The sequence below is a fragment of the Nycticebus coucang genome, chromosome 13 (assembly GCF_027406575.1).
Source record: "Nycticebus coucang isolate mNycCou1 chromosome 13, mNycCou1.pri, whole genome shotgun sequence".
In the NCBI taxonomy this organism is placed as follows: Eukaryota; Metazoa; Chordata; class Mammalia; order Primates; family Lorisidae; genus Nycticebus; species Nycticebus coucang.
The window spans coordinates 18,747,909-18,772,731 of NC_069792.1; the positions used below are offsets into that span (position 1 = coordinate 18,747,909).

General features: G+C 42.9%; 1 protein-coding gene across 4 annotated transcripts in view; it reads left to right on the forward strand.

Annotated features, from left to right (window-relative positions):
• PREX2 (phosphatidylinositol-3,4,5-trisphosphate dependent Rac exchange factor 2) overlaps nucleotides 1–7,248 on the forward strand; it is a 299,369-nt gene extending 292,121 nt beyond the window's left edge. For all 4 annotated transcript variants that reach the window (XM_053558919.1, XM_053558921.1, XM_053558920.1 and 1 more), the window contains one exon: nucleotides 6,858–7,248. In XM_053558919.1, the coding sequence (XP_053414894.1) occupies nucleotides 6,858–6,903 (46 nt within the window). In that variant the 3' untranslated portion in view covers nucleotides 6,904–7,248. The remainder of the gene's footprint in view (nucleotides 1–6,857) is intronic.
• Nucleotides 7,249–24,823: the final 17,575 nt, after the last annotated feature.

Sequence of the window (24,823 nt, forward strand, 5' to 3'; positions counted from 1 at the left end):
ACTTTCTAGTGCTAAAGATTCATTTTACATAAACATTCTCTCTTCAGCACATCAGGAGACATGGTATGTTTGGGTAATAGACCCGCTGAAGTGTTAAAATTCCAATAAGAAAACAAGATAATGGCTCAGGTGTTCTTCGCTAGAGCTTATAGACACTAATAAACAGTGATGTTAGGGGGAGACTTCAGCACCCTGGTCGATAAACCAATATGCAAGCTGAACGCAAGCAGAGAAATGGATGAGCTCGCTTTTTTGAAAATGGGGTTATGTTGAAAACACTTGAAATGAAACGCAAGAGCCAGCTATAAACTTGATTTTACAAGGGAGCAATAGCCCTGAGAGAAATATCAAGAGCAATTTTGAAAATGTTGTATCGTATTAATTCCTTAATTCATTGTACAAATATTTATTGGGGACCTAAGAATGCAAAGTGTGCTGCTGTGCCCTGTGGAGAATATAAACCTGAGATGGCCCTCAAGGAGCTTCCAGTTAAAGAGCTGGGGTGAGGGAAACATAATTACAAGAAAAGGCAGAGAGTAACACTCTGGAGGATGCAGAGAGGGTGCTGAGGAGGAGGAGAGAGGAAACAGGAACCTTCCCCCCGGGACCCTGACTCCTGCCCCAAATACAGTGAACTGAAGAACACGTTTGGCTGTAAAGGGCAAACCATTTGTGGGGAAAGGTGTAGTGATGTTTCTGGAAACATCTTCACGGAGGTAAAATTTGCTGTTGCTGCTTAAGATAGTATTTTATTCCAAATCCCCAACCCATAGTTTTTCTTTCAGCATCCACTTCCTTATTTTTAAAAATTCACTCAAGAAACATGTTGAATTTCTGCTGTGTCCGTAGATGACAGGCCTCTAGTTAAAAGCTGGGGATGAAGACAATCTCCCCTCCCTGGTCACTGAGGTGTAACAGAGCAGCAATTGAACAGAGTGAAGCCTACACAGTGTGATGAGACCTGTGGTAGAAATAGGCACGGAACATCATGAGAACACAGGGAAAGGACACAGTGCGGTGTGAGGATGCAGAGGGCAGGCTGGGCAGACTCCTGACCCCTCAGCCTGGTAATCAGTGTCCAGAGCGGTGTGAGGATGGAGAGGGCAGGCTGGGCAGACTCCTGACCCCTCGGCCTGGTAGTCAGTGTCCAGAGCGGTGTGAGGATGGAGAGGGCAGGCTGGGCAGACTCCTGACCCCTCGGCCTGGTAGTCAGTGTCCAGAGTGGTGTGAGGTTGGAGAGGGCAGGCTGGGCAGACTCCTGACCCCTCCGCCTGGTAATCAGTGTCCAGAGCGGTGTGAGGATGGAGAGGGCAGGCTGGGCAGACTCCTGACCCCTCGGCCTGGTAGTCAGTGTCCAGAGCGGTGTGAGGATGGAGAGGGCAGGCTGGGCAGACTCCTGACCCCTCGGCCTGGTAGTCAGTGTCCAGAGCGGTGTGAGGATGGAGAGGGGAGGCTGGGCAGACTCCTGACCCCTCGGCCTGGTAGTCAGTGTCCAGAGCGGTGTGAGGATGGAGAGGGGAGGCTGGGCAGACTCCTGACCCCTCGGCCTGGTAATCAGTGTCCAGTGTGGTGTGAGGATGGAGAGGGCAGGCTGGGCAGACTCCTGACCCCTCGGCCTGGTAGTCAGTGTCCAGAGTGGTGTGAGGTTGGAGAGGGCAGGCTGGGCAGACTCCTGACCCCTCCGCCTGGTAATCAGTGTCCAGAGCGGTGTGAGGATGGAGAGGGCAGGCTGGGCAGACTCCTGACCCCTCGGCCTGGTAGTCAGTGTCCAGAGCGGTGTGAGGATGGAGAGGGCAGGCTGGGCAGACTCCTGACCCCTCGGCCTGGTAGTCAGTGTCCAGAGCGGTGTGAGGATGGAGAGGGGAGGCTGGGCAGACTCCTGACCCCTCGGCCTGGTAGTCAGTGTCCAGAGCGGTGTGAGGATGGAGAGGGGAGGCTGGGCAGACTCCTGACCCCTCGGCCTGGTAATCAGTGTCCAGTGTGGTGTGAGGATGGAGAGGGCAGGCTGGGCAGACGCCTGACCCCTCGGCCTGGTAATCAGTGTCCAGAGCGGTGTGAGGATGGAGAGGGGAGGCTGGGCAGACTCCTGACCCCTCCGCCTGGTAATCAGTGTCCAGTGCGGTGTGAGGATGGAGAGGGGAGGCTGGGCAGACTCCTGACCCCTCGGCCTGGTAGTCAGTGTCCAGAGCGGTGTGAGGATGGAGAGGGCAGGCTGGGCAGACTCCTGACCCCTCGGCCTGGTAATCAGTGTCCAGAGCGGTGTGAGGATGGAGAGGGCAGGCTGGGCAGATTCCTGACCCCTCGGCCTGGTAGTCAGTGTCCAGAGCGGTGTGAGGATGGAGAGGGGAGGCTGGGCAGACTCCTGACCCCTCGGCCTGGTCGTCAGTGTCCAGAGCGGTGTGAGGATGGAGAGGGCAGGCTGGCCAGACTCCTGACCCCTCGGCCTGGTAGTCAGTGCCCAGAGCGGTGTGAGGATGGAGAGGGCAGGCTGGGCAGACTCCTGACCCCTCGGTCTGGTAGTCAGTGTCCAGAGTGGTGTGAGGATGGAGAGGGCAGGCTGGGCAGACTCCTGACCCTTCAGCCTGGTAGTCAGTGTCCAGAGCGGTGTGAGGATGGAGAGGGCAGGCTGGGCAGACTCCTGACCCCTCGGCCTGGTAGTCAGTGTCCAGAGCGGTGTGAGGATGGAGAGGGCAGGCTGGGCAGACTCCTGACCCCTCGGCCTGGTAGTCAGTGTCCAGAGCGGTGTGAGGATGGAGAGGGCAGGCTGGGCAGACTCCTGACCCCTCGGCCTGGTAATCAGTGTCCACTGCGATGTGGCGATGGAGAGGGCAGGCTGGGCAGACTCCTGACCCTATGGCCTGGTAATCAGTGTCCAGTGTGGTGTGAGGATGGAGAGGGCAGGCTGGGCAGACTCCTGACCCCTCAGCCTGGTAATCAGTGTCCAGTGCGGTGTGAGGATGGAGAGGGCAGACTGGGCAGACTTCTGACCCCTCAGCCTGGTAATCAGTGTCCAGTGCGATGTGGAGATGGAGAGGGCAGGCTGGGCAGACTCCTGACCCCTCGGCCTGGTAATCAGTGTCCAGTGCGATGTGGAGATGGAGAGGGGAGGTTGGGCAGACTCCTGACCCCTCGGCCTGGTAATCAGTGTCCAGTGCGATGTGGAGATGGAGAGGGGAGGCTGGGCAGACTCCTGACCCCTCGGTCTGGTAATTAGTGTCCCATGTGAGCAGCAGATGCAACAGTTCTTAGGCCCCAAGAACACAAGACATTCCGGGGGCTATTCCTAGATCTTGATGACAGGTGGTTGACTGTGACTTAAGAATGATGCGAAGGGAGGCTGGAGATGTAGGCAACGGCCAGGTCAGAAAAGACTTTCAGGAGTCCTGAAGAGCTTTGATTTTAACTTGAAAACAATAGGAGTAGGGAGACATTAAAAAGCAGCCTTCTCTCTAGAAGATTTGAATTTTAGAATTTTTCCCAGGCAACATTAGGAGGATCTTTTTGAGGACAGCAAAACTGAACACAGGAGCTTGAAAGGAGATTATGGTAGTGCTGAGGACCAGGATAAGAGGATGTGTTAGGAGGAGGGTAGGCAAAAGGGAGATTGGAGGATGCCTACCAGATCGTTGGCTTGGATATCAAGAGGCTAATGGCTCTGGCCACGCAGACAGGAAGCAGAGAGGAAAGTGCACACACAGGGCCGAGATGAGGCACTCAGCTCAGTGCTACTGCGACTGGGGTCCATGGGACAGGCATGAGGATATGCCTTGTGGGCAGGTGAATGTGCTGGTCTGAAGCCCGGCAGAGAAGGATGGTGCAGCTTTAGCCCTGGGGAGCCTCTGGAGGAGCCAGAGGGAAGCAGAGACGGCTGATCCAGAGTTCAAGGAGTAAGACCTGGCCATCATCACACCACAGAAAGCACGAACATAATAACTTGAGGCATGAGAGGGCTAGAAAGCAGGGCGTTGGAGTTCAGTAATTCTAAGGTAGAGAGGTGCTGGGCAGAGACAGGCTCAAGCCTGCACTCGGGGTGGGGTGGGGGGGAGGGATGTTTCCTGGACATCCTTGGCTCCAGAACACCTTGCACACTCCTGTGGCATCTGTGTCTAAAGGATGTGTCGGGAGCTGCTTTGGGCATTGGGATGTCAAGATGGATGAGAAGCACTTCATGTACCCAAGGAGTTTGCAGCCCAATAGAGTAAAAACACAAAATAAATCTAGACAATCAAGTGAATGTGTATTGTGATGAAACATGTGAGGTGGGGTTGCAAAGGACATTCTCCCGTACTTCATGTAGGGTGAATAGAGTGAAGACAACACACCAGGTGTGGGAAGAACTGTGACCCTGCAGAGCAGTGAGCCTGTCTTCTTCAAGGACCAGACATTCCATTCCAGATGTCAGATGGCCAGTTGGGGTACACTGGCCTTATTTTCCATTATATCACACAATCTGAAACTACTGTGCTATAAAAGCTGGATTTTCTTTATTTGTTTAATTAGAAGGCAGCATACTATAATGGTTAAAAGTATAAAAAAAAAAAAAAAAATTGGTTTTCAGGCCCAGCTCCTGCTAGCTATAGCACCTTACTTAGTTTATTTTCCCCTTGAGACTTGGTTTCCTCATTTGTAAGAGGGAAGAATTGCCTCGAAACAGAGCATTAATGATACTGTAGCCTCAAAAGGGCATTTGCTTTGTGGTCTTCTTTAACACGGCTTTTATTTTTGCTGTGCAGCGAGATGAAGGGCATGATCTGTGGAATGAAGTTTGAAAGTTCTGCTCTTTACAGAGAATTTGAGCTGGAAATACCAGTCCCAAGATGGCTCCCTGAGCCCATAGGAATCAGAGAACATGGAGCCAAGAACGAGCCTTTTCTGTACAGGGTCACGGGTGTGCATGAGGGGACTGAGAATGTGCCCCCAAAGTTGGGCAGGCCAGTGCTCACTGCCCAGCAATTTAGCTGCCAAAAAACAAATGCCTCAGAGCAGAACGCGCGTCCAACTCTTACCTATTACATTTCACTTCCCAACTTCTCTGCCTGTTCTGAATTCCCAAAGCTGTGCAATTTCCATTACAAATGTGTCTGAACTCAAATAACCCTGAGTTGCTTCAAAGAAGCTGAATCTGCCCAGCTCTGCAGCACCCAGCATTGTTATTTCGGCAATCACAGAGAGTAGCTGCTGCTTCTCCAATTTGCAAGGCAGATGGTTCAAAGACTCAGCCACCGAGTGCTTTTCCTTACGTTACGTTACATTACGTGGAAACGTGCAGAACAGGGTAATAGAATACAGTGGCTCAGGCCAGGTCTCACAGGGCTGGCAGGTCACTCCCCACTCATCTTCTTTTTTCTATTCTACACAAGAAAGGCCACCGGGCCTTTTCACTCATTAGGCAGAAAACAAGGTGGAAAGAAATTAAGGGGAAAGAGAAACTTGTGATCATTTTATTCTCCCAGCCTTGGGAATGCAATTTGAGGCAACACAACATTCTTCAACTGCAGAATAACCTTTGAAGTCCACCAGGTCAATTTTATGTATTCTTTTCTCTGGAAAGGATAAAATAAGCTTTTCTGATGTGAGATGTCTTTATTTCAGTATTCACCTCTTCTTTGGTGATAACATATAGAGCACAAACCACCTTCCATACTTGAAATACACCTTGCAAACCTCCAAAGGCAGTAACTTCTATGGGTTTCCGTGCTGGGAAGCGGGTCATGTTCACTGAGATTTATAACTGCAGAGTACCTCTCACTCATTCTTTTCCTTTGATTTAGAATTAGCATACGATTAAATGTCAAAGGGAGAGGAAATTGATAATAAGCTAAATTGATCAGCAATTCAGATAAGCTGAGTTCAATTTTATCTGTAAAAGGGACGGAATCACTGCAGCTGGCCTTGGGTTTGTAGTGCTTTTTAAAAGGTGCAGAGTTGGAATCTGCCCCTTGTATTTTGAGGTCATTAATCTAAGCACCGCAGGGGGATCCGTGTGGCCCTGGCCGCTGTTGAGAACAGTCTCTGTCTTATCCGGCCACTCTGGGTCAGCAGATCAATCTCCTTTCAGGATACGCTCTGAGTAATGCAGGTGGCCTTGAGGTCACTAGGCCTGTCTGGCAGCTGTTATGTTCTCATTTATTTTGGTTCTGGAGTTAGCATTTAACCTTTCAGGAGAATGTGGGACAGAAATTGTGTAATCCTAGTTAAGTCCCCTGAGCTTTGCATTAATGCTGTATGCTCAGCTAGACCTTGCCCACACGGGGGAAGCCTTCTCAGGCATCTCCATGGTTCAAGTGGATGCCTCTAGCCGCCTGGAGATTCCACAGACAGGTGAGTGGGGCAGGGCAGCTAATTGTGCCTTTGAGATTCAGGCCTCGGAAATCTGCCACATCAGCCTCTCTGCCCACAACCAACTGCCTGCACCAAGCTGGTAGTACAAAATGAAGTACCTTTCTAAAACCAGGCAGAATTCAGTAGACTTCTCTGAGATAGGTGCTATCTTGCATAGGCTAATCAGGATAGATATGATGGTAATTATCATAATCATACCACTTTTTGGAATTTAGAGAATAGACTCTACTGTCAGCTCGCGTTGGCAGCCGCGGAGCAGAAGCAGCAGGTTTTAGAAGTGCAGTGGGGCCTAATCACTAGCCATTGAGATGTGCAGGGAGGCATCAGGGATTTTAAAGCACGGAGTGGAAATTTTGGAGTTCGCTAATACCTGTGCTATTTTTAGTGAAATAGACAATGTGATCATGACTCACAGACCAAGAAATTGTTGTCAATGTATTTGTTCTACCAGTAAAGACGCCTCATGTAATGGGCACACCCTGGGCCACTGTCAGACTAATCCCATCCTTTTCTAGGCTGTACAAGCTGTGTGAGCCGCCTCCCCCAGCTGGAGAAGAATGAAAAGAATTCTCAAGGAACCAGGCAGCCAGAAGCTTCTTGGTGCTGGACTAGACCAACTGCAGGCTGGTTAAACCTTCTCCGCTGAAGATAAAGACTTTTATTTTTTTTCTCTAACTCTTTCACCCTGGTATAAATAACTGGTATTCCGTCTGTACTTGGATACACATATTTATGCTGGACATGGATAGTTCATTCACTCAGACACTTCAGCTTCACAGACTGACCTCTCTATATATTGATGGCAAATACTCATCTTTAGGGTACAATCCATCCTTGGAACTTACAGGAAAAAATATCAAAGATTAAAAAAATTGACCAATGTGCCTCCCCTTCTGCTCATTAAAATTATTGTATTGTGTTTTTTTTTTCATCTTCCCCAAGTGGGCGTAGTACCACTTGAAGAAGCCTGCCACTGAAGAAACCTGGCCACACTTTGCAAATCCTGCTGAAAAAGTATTTAGGACAGTAGAGACCGGGTGGCATAGATCTTCAAACACCACTTGCATCGGTGGCAGTCATTTATGTGTGTCAGGTGGAAAAGCACACTTAACTCCTTCTTTTAAGGGCTTATTTCTGAGTAGAGGAAGAGAGGTGATTGAGGTAAATTTCCTTCCAGCTGTCTTTGGGTATACTTTATGCTCGTGGACAGTGCTGGCCACGCTGTGCTGTCCCTGGTCTCTGCAGTGGGCCTGGCTTCCTTGGGCTGGGTGCTATGCCCTTGGTGGTCCTGGGTACCAGGGAGGGACAGGGAGGATGACCAGGGTACAGAGGAGAAAAATAAGCCCATTTAAAAACTCAACCTTTAACCTAGATAACTAAAACTCTTAATTTTATAAAGGCTATGATATGAAATCTCAGATTCTTAAAAGAATAGGCTTTCTTGAGAATTTTTCTATCAAGTATGTGTATAACATATGAAAGTAAAGCTTTATTTGTACTTTAAAAAGACTACTGGGGACCTTAATAATTTTATAGAACCACAGGTGTATTCTATCCTTATTCTAAAGTATACATAATGTTATCATTTCCATGTTGATACAATAATGTTTTTAGGATAGTGAATACAGTATTGTAAATCCATATTTTCAAAACAGTTAAAACAAATTTATTATGATAATTATGTGGATTTAGACTAGTATGTGAAATGCTTTTCTGAACTAAAGTATACATAAACCATTCTTAAATTTTAATTTCTGAAATTTGATGGTGGCTTTCAAACTATTATTAAAAACCATCAACATAAGGAGTTAGGTGTTGAATAACAACAATCAATATTTCATCATATATGTATGTGATGTTCATATACTACTAATTAAGGTAATAATTGTTTTTGGGCACAGAAGCACTTGATACTTTTGCAGTAAGTCCTTATGTGTAATGAACACTAAGGAAGCCAAGATTAGAACTTTCAAAGAAAAAGCTGGACATTTCAATTTAATGAATGTATAACCTTTACATAAGTATCTGTGTGAAGTATATATCCTTGACTGTCAGAGTATTGGCAGGTGATGCTGAAGGCCTGTGTGCTTTGTGATTTTCCTGTCCTGACAATTTGATTACCTTCCATGTATGGTTTGTGAGTGCAGATGACTGATGCACTAATGCTCTTCCTATGTGATCACCGGTTTCTGTCACCATCCTGGACGCAGTAATCCTCATTAGAGGTGTGAAGGGTTCACTGGAACAATTAGCAGTGCTTTGTGTATTTCACAGGGCAATTTGTCAGCTACCGTGGTATTGATAAATTAACATATTTTTTAAGGACCAACTCTTCATATAATAGAATGTGCTTAACATTATTCTTAGGGTTAAACCTAAGTATTTCATTTATCTGAGTGTTTGTGACTAAATACTCAAAAGTTAGTAATTGCTTATACACGTATTGACATCAGCCAATGTAATTTCAATAAAGATCATAGCTAGCACTCAGAGATTACCATGTGCCCAAGAATACCTCCAATGGCTTCACCCACATTCTGTTGTTACTGTTTACTTATTCCTCATGACAAGGATGTGACCTGGTTCTCTTTTTTATCATATGCATTTTATGGCGTTGAGGAACCAATGCAAAGAATGGCCCTGTGACTTGCACAAAGTCTCATGGTTGATGAGAACTTAAATTTGAATCCGAAAAGTCTGCCTTCTTAATATAGTCTGCTGCTTTCCTTCGTTAATATGGAACTCTTGTAACATTACCAATTATTTATAAATTGGAGTTATGCGGCATGCGTTATCATTAAATTATGCATCTTAACTTGAAAACAAAAGTGAACAGAAATGTGTGAAATGCTTTTAATATATGAAAATCATATGATTTCCTGGACGTTTTACCATTCCGGATGCACATTTTGAGGTTACCCGACACTGCTGCAATTCTTCTAATTGAAAGTGACAGTTGTAAATAGTACATTATATAAAACTTGACCATAATTCTGAAACAGTGGTGATAGTAAAAAATACTTAATCGATGAATGGATAACAATAATTTTTCCAATACCATAATGTACCTCCATGTGACAGCGGGCATGTAATTGGCCTTGAGTTCATAGAATCTGTTTACTTAAATGCTATATTATCGTCTCTATTCAGTGCATCTTCATTGTTGGCTAAAGCCCACTACCTGACCTTCTAGTTCTCATTTTGCTGCCTCTCTTCGCCTAACAGGGAAGGTCATTCATAGGCATTTTGGATGTTAATATGGGATCTGATTCAAAAATAATTTGTAACTAGGAATTCGTAGTTGATACATGTTTAGCATCCATCACATCTTATAAATTTTTCTAATATTAATTTCTAATATTACAAAATTTAAAATACTAATAATATTAAAAGTGCAAAGAGTTTGAGAAGACTGGAATTTTACATCTATTTTTATTACAATTTAAGGAAAAAGAAAAAAGTAAAAAGAGAAAAACTCTCTGCTAGTTTTACTTACCTTCAATATGTAATGTTGAATTAATAGTGCAAGCTTTATTTTATAAACCAGTTTCCTAATCCAAAGTGTCATACTATTTCCTGTCTCTGTAAAGCACATTCTGCTGGCGACTTAGACTCCTTACATATTCGTTGGCTATTCTTGGAGGACCAAGGTTCAGTTTAAAATTATGTTAACTGTTTCTGATACTTTAATATACATGATGTGAAATGACATTGGTTTTGATGTCATTAATGTAAATTTTGTGATCATTAAACTCAGAATGTATGAGGTTGGCCTTGAAACTAACTGGGAAAATCCCAAAAAAGGAATGAGTAAATAAATCCTAGGAGGCTTATTAATGAATTGAAGAAAACAACCATTTTCATTCCTCCATTCCTATACATTTGACAGACAAAATATTGACTGAGAAGTATTTGGTTTGAAGTAAAATACTCTTAGATATTTGAAGCTATTACCTTTGCATTTAAAAATACTAAAATATTCTGTCATTAGTTCAAGTAGATCTTTTCCCATATAGAATGATTGGATGCAGAGTAGTGGGCATATTTTTAATCACTTATTTTTATGAAAAGCCATAATATTGAATTTTTTATTAAATCATAGCTGTGTACATTAATGCAATCATGGGGTACCATGCGCTGGTTTTATATACAATTTGAAATATTTTCATCACACTGGTTAACAATATTGAAATTTTTAAAGGCATAGTCTTAACTTTAAAGTCATTTTTACCTTATATTTTATTTTAAAGGTCATTTTTATACTTTGTGTTATAGTGGTATTGAAACTAACCTTTAGTATTTGACCAAATTGTTTCTGAATTTTTGGAAAATACGTTTTGTTTTTAAAGGCTTATCGTTATATGAATTGTCTTACTAAATCGTAGTTTAACAACACTCTCACAGTCAGTAGTAATTTCATCAACATATATATCTATTAACCAATTTGCCGAATGAATTGTCAGTTGTCCTATTTAAAGTATTAGGGAAAAGCTTTTGAGATGATTTAAGATAACCCAAATTTTGATTACAAAAAATACTGTTTCCTCTGTCAAGTGTTTGACATTTTGGTGATGAAATCCAAGGAAACCTCACCCTGCAGGAAGCCGAACAGGTGGTGGAAAGTTACAAAAGGGGCTCGTGCTGGGAATGGCCCCAGGACAGTCCCTTCACATATACTGGCCACTGTCTTCCTAGGTGCTGCCATTCCATGAGGGCTATCATGGTTAGTCTTTGGTTTCAGAAAACTTCTACTGTTTTAAAGCTTTGTCATTAATAGTTATCTCAACATTCCTACCAGGGAGCAGCCCCTGGGCATGATGGGAGGCGTGCGTGGTCCATGCCTCATCTGGCAGTTGCGATGTCCTGCCTCACTCAGGATAGCTCGCTTCCCTCACTGAGATCAGAGATCTCAAGTCATCTAAGACTACTAAATGAGATACATGTGTGGATGTCTATGTCTATCTATATTATTTTATTTACTACTTTTTGGTTTTTTGCAATAATACAATATAAAAATTGTATATTCCTATGTCTTCTTTTGTGTAAAGGTATGAAAAATGGAGTTGTCCAATGCCTTGAATGTCCTGTAGACATCAGAGCTATCTAACTGTGAAGGAAGTATTCCTCGTAGAATGTCTTTTGATCACTGACACTAGATTGCTATTCATTCTGACATCAGTGGACCTGGCTTTGACGTTGAGATGTGGCTGATTAAGAATTTAATTGTTGAATTTTAAAATTATATGTCTACTAGAAATAGAAAGCTTTGGAGAGTTAATTTTAGGAACAAATAACCGAAGAAATGCCATCCATGCATATATTAATTCAATAAATGTTTTTGAGAATTTACTTTATACAAGGCACAGCCATTGGGCCTGGCCTGGTGATGTGTTGGATAGGTTTGATCCCAAAACCCTCACCGTATGTTATTGATGCGTGTTACTGATCACCTGTGCCTTTTACCTGAAATTGCATTATTGTAGCACAAAACTCTCCTAGTTCCACGTAAGTATATATGCTGTTGGTAGCCAAGAATACTAAGTGGGTAACATGCTTTGGAATTTGAATTTGAAAATCTAATTCCTGAAGCAAACTTATTAGAGTTTCAGATGAATATGTATTTTTGTAACTGCCAACCAAGTAAATGAGAAGATAGCTTTTGCTTAAAAATATTTTTATAAGTACCATTTACGTATTAGCCATTATTTTAAATAGTAAAATATCAAATTGGCTCTATAAATAGTAATTATTTTGAATATATCCATATTTAACATCATATAACAGCCACAATTTAATGTTAAATTTTATCTGAATGTCATGATAGTAGTCACTTTTTTCTTTGTAAAATATCCATGTAACATAGTTTCAATTACTCTGTATTTTGTGTATGTTGAAAAGTATTGAAGTGCATTATGTACTTTATATCATTTTTTTGTCTGCATTAAAAATTGAAATGGGAGCCTTGTATGATACATGTCAATAATAATAAAGGGAAATGTCATGTGACCAGTTGAGCTACTTTCCATTTAAATTTAACCAGTTCCTTTTATATTCCTACCTATATGGAGAACCGAAACCATTCAACATAAATGTTCACCCTTCCCAGGTTTACAAGCTCAATAGAAGAAAGTTGGGGCCAGGCACGGTTGCTCACGCCTGTAATCACAGCACTTTGAGAGGCTCAGGTGGGAGGATCACTTGAGGCCAGGAGTTGGAGATCAGCCTGGGCTACATAGCTATACTCCATCTTTACCACCCCTCCCCCAAAAAAAATGTTTTTAGGAAAGCAACTTGATACACAAGTGAAACTATAAATATGAGCTGGAGAGGTAGTAACCTCTCACATAAAGAGAAGCTTAATATGGACCACAGTGAAAGTGTCAGCTTCACAGAAGACAAGGGATTTCACATGGCTCCCGAATTAACTAGGCAATCCAGTATGTTTGGTACATTTTATGTCTGAGCAACTCCCCTCATTGATGAGTGTTACAAGGGCACATAATGGCCAAGCTCTAAGGTTAAAGAACGTGGTATATTGAAGGCGATTAATGCAGGGCACAAACTGAAGAGGCAGATGCCCACAGAAGGCAATGCACACTCATACCCAACAAGAAGTAAGGCGGTGAAAAGTGGGAGAGATGGGAGTTCCAAGGATTGAGAATCATGTCAACATTTCTTTATTGGGCGTCCACGAAGTATGATGCACTGAACCAAGCTAGATATTAACTAGTGAGCAGCACATGTGTAGCCATTGCCCTTGTGAAGTGTACAGTCTAGAGGGAGCAGGCATTGATTAAAGAATGAAAAGATGAGAGAAGGCTGGGTCAGGAAAGGCAGGCAGATTCAAGACGCGCAGGACTTCAACAGAAGACGGGGACGGCAGCCATGGGGACAAGACCAGCGTGAATTCCTGCACGGGGACAGAAGTGCACCAGCTGTTCTGGCAGGGTGCTGGCTGGATCTGTCTGGACAGAGGATAAAGATTTGTGGGTCTGATTAGAAAGGGAAATGGATAGAAAGTAAGGTTGGGTCTGGACAGTGTGAGTCTCTCGATGTCAGACTGAAAAGTCTGGACTTTGGTCATTGTGAGATAAATAGTTGGTGACAATGATTGAAAAGAATGATGAAGCCCAAGTGAGGACTTTGATGAATGTTGTTGATTAGGTAGGCTACCTCAGAAAAGTTGGAAGAAATCATTGGAGAAAGCAGAGCAAGATGGCCAAATACAAACCTTCAGCATGAGGTTCTCCCCTCTGGATGAACACCAAGGTCAACTGTCCACTCAAGCAAGCTCTTTCAAAGACCCCCAAATCAGGTAAGCAGTCATACCAGCTGGTTTCAACATTGTATCAGGGAAAGAGGCGCTGTAGAGGGCGGAAAGGCACTTTCGCGTTGCCTATGCCATTCTGCCCGGTCCCAGGGCAGCACCCGGCCAGCGCACCAAGTGGAGAGAGAATCTGTGTGCCCAGGGGAGGGAGAGTGAAGTGATGTGGGGGCTTGGCATTGAAACTCAGGGCCATCCTGGCACAGGGGGACACAGCACAGGGCAGAATTCTGCCAGTGCCCAAGGAGAGAGCCTTTTGACCAGCCTGCAGGAGGAAAGTCTTCCTCCCAAAGGTGCGCGAGTTCTCCATAGCCCCACTACGAGCAGAAAAATAGCAGCCTGGGGGCTGGACTACATTCGGAAGGCATTCGGGCCACAAGGGCTGCAGTTCTTGGGCAGTTCCTGTGGTTGTGCCGGCTCAGAGCTAGTGGGCTAAGTGGGGTGCGCATGACCCAGGGAGACACCAGCAGCTGTGGCCATGCAGTGCCCATGTCACCCCTTCCCCAACTACTGACAGTGCAGCTCAGGGAGAATCACCTGTCCCACTGGAGGAGAGGAAAGAGGAGAGCTCAGAGGGCTTTGTTTTGCAGCTCAAGTAGCAGCCCAGCTGCATAAAATAAAGCACCAAGCAGACTCCTGAGGTCACTACGTTCTGGCCTTACTTTCTGAATGGACCTGGGCCAGAAGGAAACATGTTGCCTTGAAGGGAAGAACTTAGTCTCGAAAGGATTCTCTACCTCCTAAATATGGAGCCCTTGGGAGTGGAATAAACATAAGAGGTAGCAAGACAACGTTCACGACTGGCTTTGAGTGAGACTGGGCTGGCTTCAGGTGTCACCTGATGCTGGTGGCCATGAGGGAGTGGTCCGTATCACTCCTCCCCCAACTGCAGCAGCCCAGCACCTCTAGAGAGAGAGGGAAGAGAGTGAGAGACTTTGCCTGGCAATTCTGATAACAATCTCTTATTTTTTTTTTTTAATTTATTTATTTATTTTTTTTTTTTTAATTGTTGGGGATTCATTGAGGGTACAATAAGCCAGTTACACCGATTGCAATTGTTAGGTAAAGTCCCTCTTGCAATCATGTCTTACTGAGCTCACCAATGTGGTATCACCTGGAGTCCTACACGAGTCACAGCATTACAGGGCTTGGGACACACCACCACCCCATGCTGATATGGCTACAGTGACCAGAGACTTAGACCACAACACTCAATTCCTTTTGAATACCCGGGAAGCCTTCTCAAGGATGGGTTGAAACTAGCCTAGACTGTGTAGATTAAAATTAATAGCTAATTCTTTAATGTCTAGACATTGATGAACATCCATAAGTATCCGGAACATTCAGAAAGACATGACCCCACCCAATGAACTAATAAGGTACCAGTGAGTGACCAACCCCAGAACGGTAGAGAGAGGGGACCCGTCAGACGTGGGATTCAAACTAGCTGCCCTGAAGAAACTCAGTGAACTTCACAACGCAGAGAAGGCGTTCAGAAGCCTACCACAAAAGTTTCACAGAGTAAAATAATTTTAGAAAGCAGAAATTCCGGAGTTTAAAAGTTCGACTGAAAAACTAAGAAATGGATCACGGTCTCTCGACAGCAGAATTGACAGAGCGGAAGGGGGAATCAGTGAGCTGAAAGACAGGCTGGAAACACACAACCAGAAAAAGAAAGAGAAAACCGAAAAAGACGCCTAGAAAATCTAGAAAATAGCTTCGAAGGGGGGAGCTTCTTAAAAAGGCGGTAGGCGAATTAGGTAGAAAGTTTATTCTAAAAAAAAAAAAAAGAGAACTTTCTAAACCTAGAGAAAGATATTAATATTCAGGTCTGAGCAGATTTAGCCCAAACACGACCACCTCAAAGCAGTTAGCAATCAAGCTCCCAAAACTCCTATGGAAGCAAGAAAAAGATTAAAAATAACGTACAAGGGAGCTCCACTCCATCTGGCGGCAGACTTCTCAGGGACTCTTTACAGGCCAGGAGAGAGTGGCATAGCCATATTCAGAGTGCTGAAGGAAAAAAAAACCCTTAACCTTAGACTATCATATCCTGTAAAAATATCCTTCAAACACGAAGGAGAAAGAAAGACTTTCCCAGACTAACAAAAGCTGAGGATTACATCCACCAGACCTGTCCTACAGGACATGCTAAAGGGATTCTTTAATCTGAAAATGAGGGATGTTAATGAACAATAAGAAATCTGACTGCACACAGCTCACGTAAGTCAGAAATACCATTTATTGCCATTAAGGTGTGTGAACCATTTATCTCTAGAATAGGAAGACTCAAAGATAAACCTATCAAAAATAGTGACAACTTTTTGAGAGATAGATAGTGTAAAAAGATCTGCAAAACAAAAAGTTAAAAAGTGGGGGGTGGAGTTAAAGTCTGGAATTTTTGTTAGATTTTTCTTTGCTTGTTTATTTGGGGGGTTTGTTTGTTTGTAACCAGAAACATCATGTGCTTATTGGCTATAAAGTCTTCTTTGCATGCCTCATGGTAACCTCAAATTAAGAAACCTACAAGGGAAACACATGAAATGAAAAACAAGAAATTAGAACACACTATCAGAGAAAGTCACTTTCAATAAAGGAAGATGGGAAGGAAGGGACCACAAAACCACCAGAAATCAGTAAGATCACGCAGGCGTGAGTCTTCCCCTGTCATTAATAACATTGATCAAAAGACAGAGTGGTTGAATGGATTAAAGAAACAAGAGCCAATGACATATTGTCTGCAAGAAACACAACAGACAAGAAAGAGACGGAAAAAGATACTCCATGCAAATGGAAATCAAAATATACCAGGACTAGCCTTACTTTTCTCCGATAAAATAGACAGCAGAGTACACTTTAGGTCGATGAAAAGGTTTAAAAGCTGGCTTGTGGTACTGGCTGCACAACTCTGTAAGTTTACCAAAAATACTTAAGTTGTATAGTTATAACAGGTAAATTTTGTGGTATGGAAATTAGACCTCAATAAAGTTATCGGTAATTTTTTTTTTTTTTGAGAAGGTTTCACTTTGTTGCTCAGGCTAGAGTGCTGTGACATCATAGCTCAGACCCCTGGGCTCAAGCAATTCTCCCGTGTCAGGCTAAATGGGTTTTCCAACTGTATAACAAACTACCATCCATTATGACTTTGGAGGAAAGAGGTGGTACACAGTGTTCTGCAAATGCTTTAGAAGACATGTTTCGTGGAAGATTTGTTAACATCAAAGCACAATATGGGAAAACTATCCCAGAAATATGAAGAATAGGATGGTAAATACATTAATAGGAGATGGCAGCCTCTTCACCTGATGAAGGTAGCATTCAGGCTTAAAGGAAAGAATGACACATATTTGCATAAATGAACAGTAGCAGTGGAGTAGAATTCAAAATGGGTTGTGATATTGCAATGTTTGTTTTCTCATCATTCATCTATGCCTCATGTGTTAGAGGCCAGCAAGAACACCTTTCACAAAGAGATTCAAATGTCTCCTCTCCTTTCTAATTGATTCAGCCTTATAATATCCCTGGAGAGACGTTAGATTAGAAGATAATTCATTGTGTCAACACTGGGCTCCAGTTTGTCGTGATTTCTGTACTAAGTTTGCAGTGCCTGACGGCTATGACCAGGGTGTCATGAGGTCGACGGCTTGAAAGCAAAAGACTGATTTTTCTCTTCACAGAGAGTATTGAAAACACATATGCTGAGTGTGGGATTTTCCAGGTTGGTTTCCCAAAGCCGGGTCTGGTATTTGTCTCACCTAGAGTCATCATCAAGATTCCTCGGGATCAAGAATTTTCCAGATCTAGATGTGGACTCCTTCACTGTTAATTCGAGTGAATACACAGAGGAAGTTTCAGGACAAGACCGTCTGGAATTCAGCAAGTCACAGACTTCCCAGCCTCTCCGCCCGTGACTCACTCTGCTGCGCTCATCCAGGAGCGGCCCTGTGAACTCCATGCCAGAAAAGTGGTAAAATAAATTATTTCAAAGCTGCGTGCTCAGAGAAAAAGGCAATGATCACCACATGATGTAGAGAGTGTTCTGTTTAGGGTACTTTAATTTCGAAAGGATGAAGACAAGTGAGGGTATAAATCACAGTCAAAGAATGACTAAAGACACGTGGGGCTTGACTGCCAGGAAATACGAGGTCTGCTGAAAACTGCTGCTGCTCTAACTGCCCACGTGCTGCCTGGCTGTTAAAAGTGTTTACCCCAGAGGTTAGACATTAGGATGTTACCCAACTTCCCCAACCAGGGATCTGGAAGCTGTGAGCAAGTACTGAGAAAAGAGGCAATGAAGATAGGAAAAGAGGCTTTTATACCCCATCTTTGGACCATTTCCTTGAATTATATAAAACATGGACTGGAAAGTTACCTAGATTCAGCTTTCTCTCAACTGTTTTTTCAACTGAGGTGAGATTCACATACCATAAAATTGACCATTTTAAAGTATGCAATCCAATGGCATTTGTACATTCACAATGTTGTACAACTGTTACCTTTGTCAAGTTCTAAAACACGATCAAACCCCCCCAAACAGGGTTTTCAGATTAAACTTTTATGATGAGATAATTGGAGATTCGTATTATTGACCAAGATGCAAAAGCAATCCAATAAAGAAAGCACAGTCTTTTCAACAAATGGTACCAGGTCTGTTGGATACCCATTGGCACAAAAGTGATCTTCAAACTGAACATTGCACCTTTTCCAAAAATTGACTCAAAATGGATCATGGTCTTAAATAGAAACCATACAATTACAAAACTTTTAGAAGATTCTTCAGGAGGTAGGGTTAGAAGAGTTCTTTGACTTGACACAAAAGTCATGATTCATCTAAGAAAAAGTTGATACACTGGATCTTATCACAATTTAAAACTTTTTCTCTTTTACTGTCTATGTGAAAACAATGAAAAGATAAGCTATACACTGAGGAAAAATAGTTGCAAACTATCACACAAATTACTTGTGTCTTAGGACGTGTAAAGAACTTTGAAAAAAAAGGTGCAGAAGGTTTCAATCTCCTTTATATAAATATTCCTTTTTTTTTTTTTGAGACAAGGTTTCACTCTGCTGCCGCCCAGGTCAGAGTGCAGACTGCATAACTCACAGCAAGCTCTAAGTCCTAAACTCAAGCGGTCCTCCTATTTCAGCCTCCCAAGTAGCTGGACTACTTGGAGGCATGTGCCACCACACCCAGCTAATATTTAAAATTTTGTATAGAGATGGGGTCTCTTTCTTATTCAGGCTGTTTTCAAACTCCTGCCCTCAAGCAATCCTCATGCCTTGACCTCTCAAAGTGCTAGGATTCCAGGCATGAATCACTATGCCCAGCCTATGTAACATTCTTGAATTGGTAAAACTACAAAAATGGAAAAATAGACGGGGGTGGTGGTGAATATGGCTATTGACGGCAATGAGAGTGATCCTTACGGGGATGAAAGTGTTCTGTATCTTAACAGTATTAATGTGAATATTGTATTTTGTTCGTGAAACTGTGCTATAGCTTTGCAAGATGTTACCTTTTTAGGGAAACTAGGTAAAAAGTATACATTATCTCTCTCTTATTTCTTACAATTGTGTGTGAATCTATCATATCAATAAAAATTTCAATTAAAAAACATAGAATAAGTTTAAAATGCCTCTCAAAATGATAGTTTTAAAGGTAGTTCTATGAATAAGTAAAATATCTTCCTGAAAATGAAATCATTTTGAGACAGAGGAGACGCTGTTAAACATCATGATTGTTCTGTTTATTCTTGCCAGATTCTACCATTCATTCATTCACTCAGCAAGTCAACTGCACCCCCACTGTGTGGAAGGCTTGAAGTTTGGCTTTAGTACCCTGCTTGCCAGATAGGTTCTTGAGCAGAGTATATTAATATTTTAGGGGTAGTGCCAAGTCTGTGATCAACTCTATGTACCCTGATTTAGAATCCATTCCAGAACAAAATTGCTGTATGTCCTCCTAGGCTTAGGAAGATTGCTTGAACCTAGGGAGCTGAAGTTTGCAGTATCTCAAAAAGAAAAAAAAAAAATGTTGTATAAGGGAAATCATACTTCTTTGAGCCTCAGATTCCTTGGGCTATAGAATTATAATAACAACACAACTTCACAGGGTTCTAGCATCCCTTAAATAAGATAATACAGATAAGAATTTAGCACTGAGTCTGGCAGCTAGAAGCACTTTATAATGGTCATTAGATAATGGAATGTCGTGTTGTTCTGAAATTGAACTGAGTTAAAGGTACAGTAGGAGAGGCCTGTTCTCCAGAGACATTTTCTCCAGACAGATAGCTCATTTGGGGAACAGAGAGACAAAATTGGAAGGGTTAGCTGCAGGGTGAAGGCGTGATATGCCACATAAGAAGTTTGTATTTTACCTTGTGGGCAGATGAACCTAGTTTCAAGCAGGGGAAGATATCAACAGAATAGCTTTATTCACAGGAGTACAGGAGAAGGTTACAGTGTTTCTCCAAGTGGGATTTCCAGACCAAGTCATCAGAATCTCTCGAAAAATTATACTTAGGGATTTCATTTTTAATAAGCTTTCCAGGTGGTTCCCAAACTTGGTTTGGCCTAAAAGAGAGGTAATGGAATTCCTAATAGAACTGGATCAGAGAGAAAAAGGAAAAGAGAGAATTTTGAGACATATTTAGAAGATAAGTTAACAAAATTTGTTAATGCGTAAGATGTGAGGAAATGAATTATGGGAAAGAATCAGGATGTTGCCAAAGTTTTTAGCTCCCAAAATTGGTCCCCATAATAAAGGTAGGCCAGATGAGTTGCAGACTAGAGAGAAAATATATGTACTTTGGGGCGTGTTGAATTTGAGGACGTGTTGAATTGGTTGATGGATCTAACCAATAATCCTATGGGAAATCTTGTCTGAACTTTTACTAACAAAATGGGTACTAGAGATCTAACAAATGTACACGAATCATTAAGACCATCCACGGACAGCACTCGGAGTTAGACTACGAAACTGAGGACAATATTCTGGGGCACTAAAAATTAAGCAAAAGAAAAGATGCTGTGGCTGAAATCCAGAAGAAATACTGATGTGGCTGGGAGGTGATCCAAGAACTCATGTGGTCATGGAAGTTTCCTCTCCAAGTAGAGTTTAAAGGAGGAATTATCAGATAATTCAGTGATTACAAGAAGATCCAGAGGTAGAAAGGACTTTGGGGCCTTGAATTACTTTTCCTTTTTGCATTTTCCTAAATTTGTTGTTGTAAAAGTTTTACAGACTTTGTGTAAAGTTTTACAGACTTTTTTTTTTTTTTTGGTAGAGACAGAGTCTCCCTTTATGGCCCTCGGTAGAGTGGCCTCACACAGCTCACAGCAACCTCCAACTCCTGGGCTTAAGCGATTCTCTTGCCTCAGCCTCCCGAGTAGCTGGGACTACAGGTGCCCGCCACAACGCCCGGCCATTTTTTGGTTGCAGTTTGGCTGGGGCCGGGTTTGAACCCGCCACCCTCGGTATATGGGGCCGGCGCCTTACCGACTGAGCCACAGGCACCGCCTCCAGATCATAACTTTTTTAAAAACAATTGTAACAATGAACAATTCCACCGGAGTGCCACTGGCCAGCACACTTGTAACACTGGTAGTATTTGTGTTAGTCCAGTTCTTTCTGTGTAGATTAGTATTTTCAACTGCTTTCAGCTCACAGCACACTTAAATTATGTTGATTTTTAAGAAAAGAGTAAAAAATATATATACTTTTTTTTTTTGAGACAGAGTCTCGCTATGTCACCCTCAGTAGAGTGCTGTGGCATCACAGCTCACAGCAATCTCAAACACTTGGGCTTAAGCAGTTCTCTTGCCTCATCCTCCCAAGTAGCTGGGACTACAGGCGCCCGCCACAACGCCCGGCTATTTTTGGTTGCAGTTGTCATTGTTGTTTAGCAGGCTCAGTCTGGGCTTGAACCCTCTAGACTCCATGTATGTGGCTGACGCCGTAAGCACTGTGCTACTGGCACCAAGCCTAAAAAAGAATATACTTAACTGTGCTTTGAACTTCTTCTGAAAATAATTAATAATTTTTAAAAAATGTTTGCAGCACACCAGTTGAAAATCACTGGTGGACATCATAAACCAAAGTCTGCCTGGCTTTAACAACCAAAACAAAAAGTAAAAAGCTTGCCACAAAGCTGTCAAATGCTGGAGGTAAACCTCCTGGGCAAGACCAGACCTGGGGTTAAAATGATGTCATTAGAAATTTCTCTTCATCCCTTGACTCCTGTCCTCTGTTTTTGTCCCCGTTTCAAACCCACTCTCCTTTAATGATGGCAATTTGGTCACCAGCATCACTAAACTTATGTTTCACATTCTTACTGCAATGAAAAGAGAATTTCCCAAGAGTTGTAGCAAAATCCCTGCTTTGCTTCTTTTTTTTTGAGACAGAGTCCCACTATGTCACCTTTGGTAGAGTGCTGTGACATCACAGCTCACAGCAACCTCAAACTCTCGGGCTTACAGCTTACGCGATTCTCTTGCCTCAGCCTCCCAAGTAGCTGGGACTACAGGCACCCACCACAATGCCCAACTATTTTTTTGTTGCAGTTATTTAGCTGACCCAGGCTGGGCTCAAACCTGTCACCCTCAGTGTATGTGGCCTGCACTGAGCTGCCTGCTTTGCTTCTGACTGGCCTAGCTTGAGTCACGTGATTTTCTCTAAAGCAATCACTTTCCCGGGCTGTATCCCCTCGGCCAGACCCAGGTGGATTGCACTGTCTCTTCATTAACTGTGGGGCTGTGAGAAGTTTCCAAAAGAAGATCAGGGTGGTATTAGGAGAGCAGGACTGGATTCTGGGCAGGCACAGACAGCAGATGGCCCAGAGAGGAGCACTAGAGTATTTATGTGCCAATCGAAATTATGTGCTTTATCTTGCATTAACATGCTAATCAGCATATTTCCTCTTCCATGAATTTTCTGATCTTTTACAACTCAAACAGGAAAGTAGTTATCTTTAAACAAGATACTTAGTTCAGAAACCCAATTCATATATCGAGCAGAAGAGGATGGCAAAGCAGCTAGAGCTCACTTTTCTCACAAAGTTGCTGGCAAACAGAGAGTGCTGGAGACACGGTGGGAGTGGGGGCGGGGTGAAGGGTTGTGTTTTTAATCTTACCGGCAGGGATCCTTGAGGATTTATTCCTCTGTTAAAGAATGAAAATGCTTATTTTTTCCATGTAGCTATTAGGTAAAATTCTCTTCACAATAAAGATCTATGAATATTCATGTCTTGGATTTGTTTTCATGCCCAGTTTTACTTGATTTTGGCCTTTGGAGATACATTACTCAGCTATAGGTTTCCAGGGTGAGGTTAGCCTTGGTGGAGACCATTCTTTTATGGGAATGTGGTATTAGGAATCCCAGTGAGTAATGGGCAGATTGATGATAAAAACATGAACTTCATGTTTTATATCAGGCACCCTCCAAGAATTGAAAAGAAGATGCTCTAAACCAGAGGTTCTCAATCTATGGGTCATGACCCCTTTGGGGTCAAATGACCCTTTCACAGGGGTCACCTAAATACATCCTGCATATCAGATATTTACATTACGATTCATAACCATAGCAAAATTACAGTTATGAAGTAGCAATAAAAATAATTTTATGGTTGAGGGTCACCACAACATGAGGAACTGTATTTAAGGACCGTGGCATTAGGAAGGTTGAGAACCACTGATCTAAATGATGCAAGATTTTATATTTAAAGTGCACACATTTTTGTCCATATCATGAAAACATTCTTAAACAAATAAGCTAAGTAAAGGTGTTTGGAACACTGTTTTGGATTTAGAGCTAAATGGTGAATGACTTCCACACCCCCAGACATTAGAGAGCAGGGGCCATGGCTGTACACTGTCCCATGGCTGGGGGCCTCTCAATGAGGTGACCAAGAACGCAAGTGAGCCCAGGCACAGCCAGCACCGCAGGCCCTCCCCAAATATACCCAATTCACGTGGGACATGATATAAGAGGTGTTTGGCTTTGCCCAAAGTCAGGGGCATGCCATGGAGTTCCTGAAGGTCTCCAAGGTCGAAAGGACCCTCAAGTTCATCAAGAAAGGTGTGGGGACGTACATCTATGCCAACAGGGAGCCAGAACAGCTGAGTGATGTCCTGCCACCATGAGGAAAGCAGCCGCTAGGAAGGCCTGAAGTCCTCTCTCCCTTCTGTTCATAATAAAACCTTAACAGAAAAAATAAGCAAACAGTAAATGGTGTGTGTAATTCTGAACTAATTTCCTAACCATTCCTTTGCAGATAAAAACTCAGAGGTAGAACAAGACAGCTAGATGATTATTACCAGGGTAGTAATTACTGCCTAAATCAAAAAGAAAGTTGAACTTCAGCTTTAAAACTGAAGTCCAAAGAGATGCGTCTTGTGCTATTCTGAGTAAGAGGAGATGACCAACAGCCATTACGCAGTTTTCACATCTGACATCATAAATCAAGAAAGACAAGTAAGAGGCATTGCCTGTAGCCTTTCAGGAGCTACCAGGATGTATTTCAAGCATCTTTTGAAGTGGCTTTAACCCACTGTCACTTTATTCCTCAACTAGAGGAGAAAAGGGAAGGGACTGTGATTACATTTCATTTTACCGAGGACTGGTTCATCGAAGTCGGTGACATAAACCAGTTACCAGATGCCTGAGCCCAAGGCAGCAGATTATCCCGATCACAAGTCATGCCAAATTTGCCTTTAGAGAAGAGATGGAGTGAAAGTGATCTGAAATATCTGTTTAAATTAATGTTAATATTGACATTCGTTCGTGAGAATAGACTGAATAAAAAGCACTTGTTCGAGAAAACTTAAAAAGTGGAGCCCTGATTGTAATGTCTGCCAATGCTCACGGGAATAGGATCCTGTGAAATGTCACAGCTGAATCACATCTCTGCTTTCAAAATCATAATTATCATTATGCTAAATATAAAGATAGTGGAAAATGGCATGCCGGAGATGAAGGGAAAGGTATTAGCAAAGAGACAGTGTTTTCTACATGTAAGGAGGAATACATTTTATGATTGACAAAAAGAGTCTTTCTGGTTCTGGCAGACTGAGTGTAGGGGGGCCTGGGAGACTCTGCATTAACCACATCTTTCATGTTCTGTATTCTGATGGTCTGACATCTAGCCACTGCTGCCACCA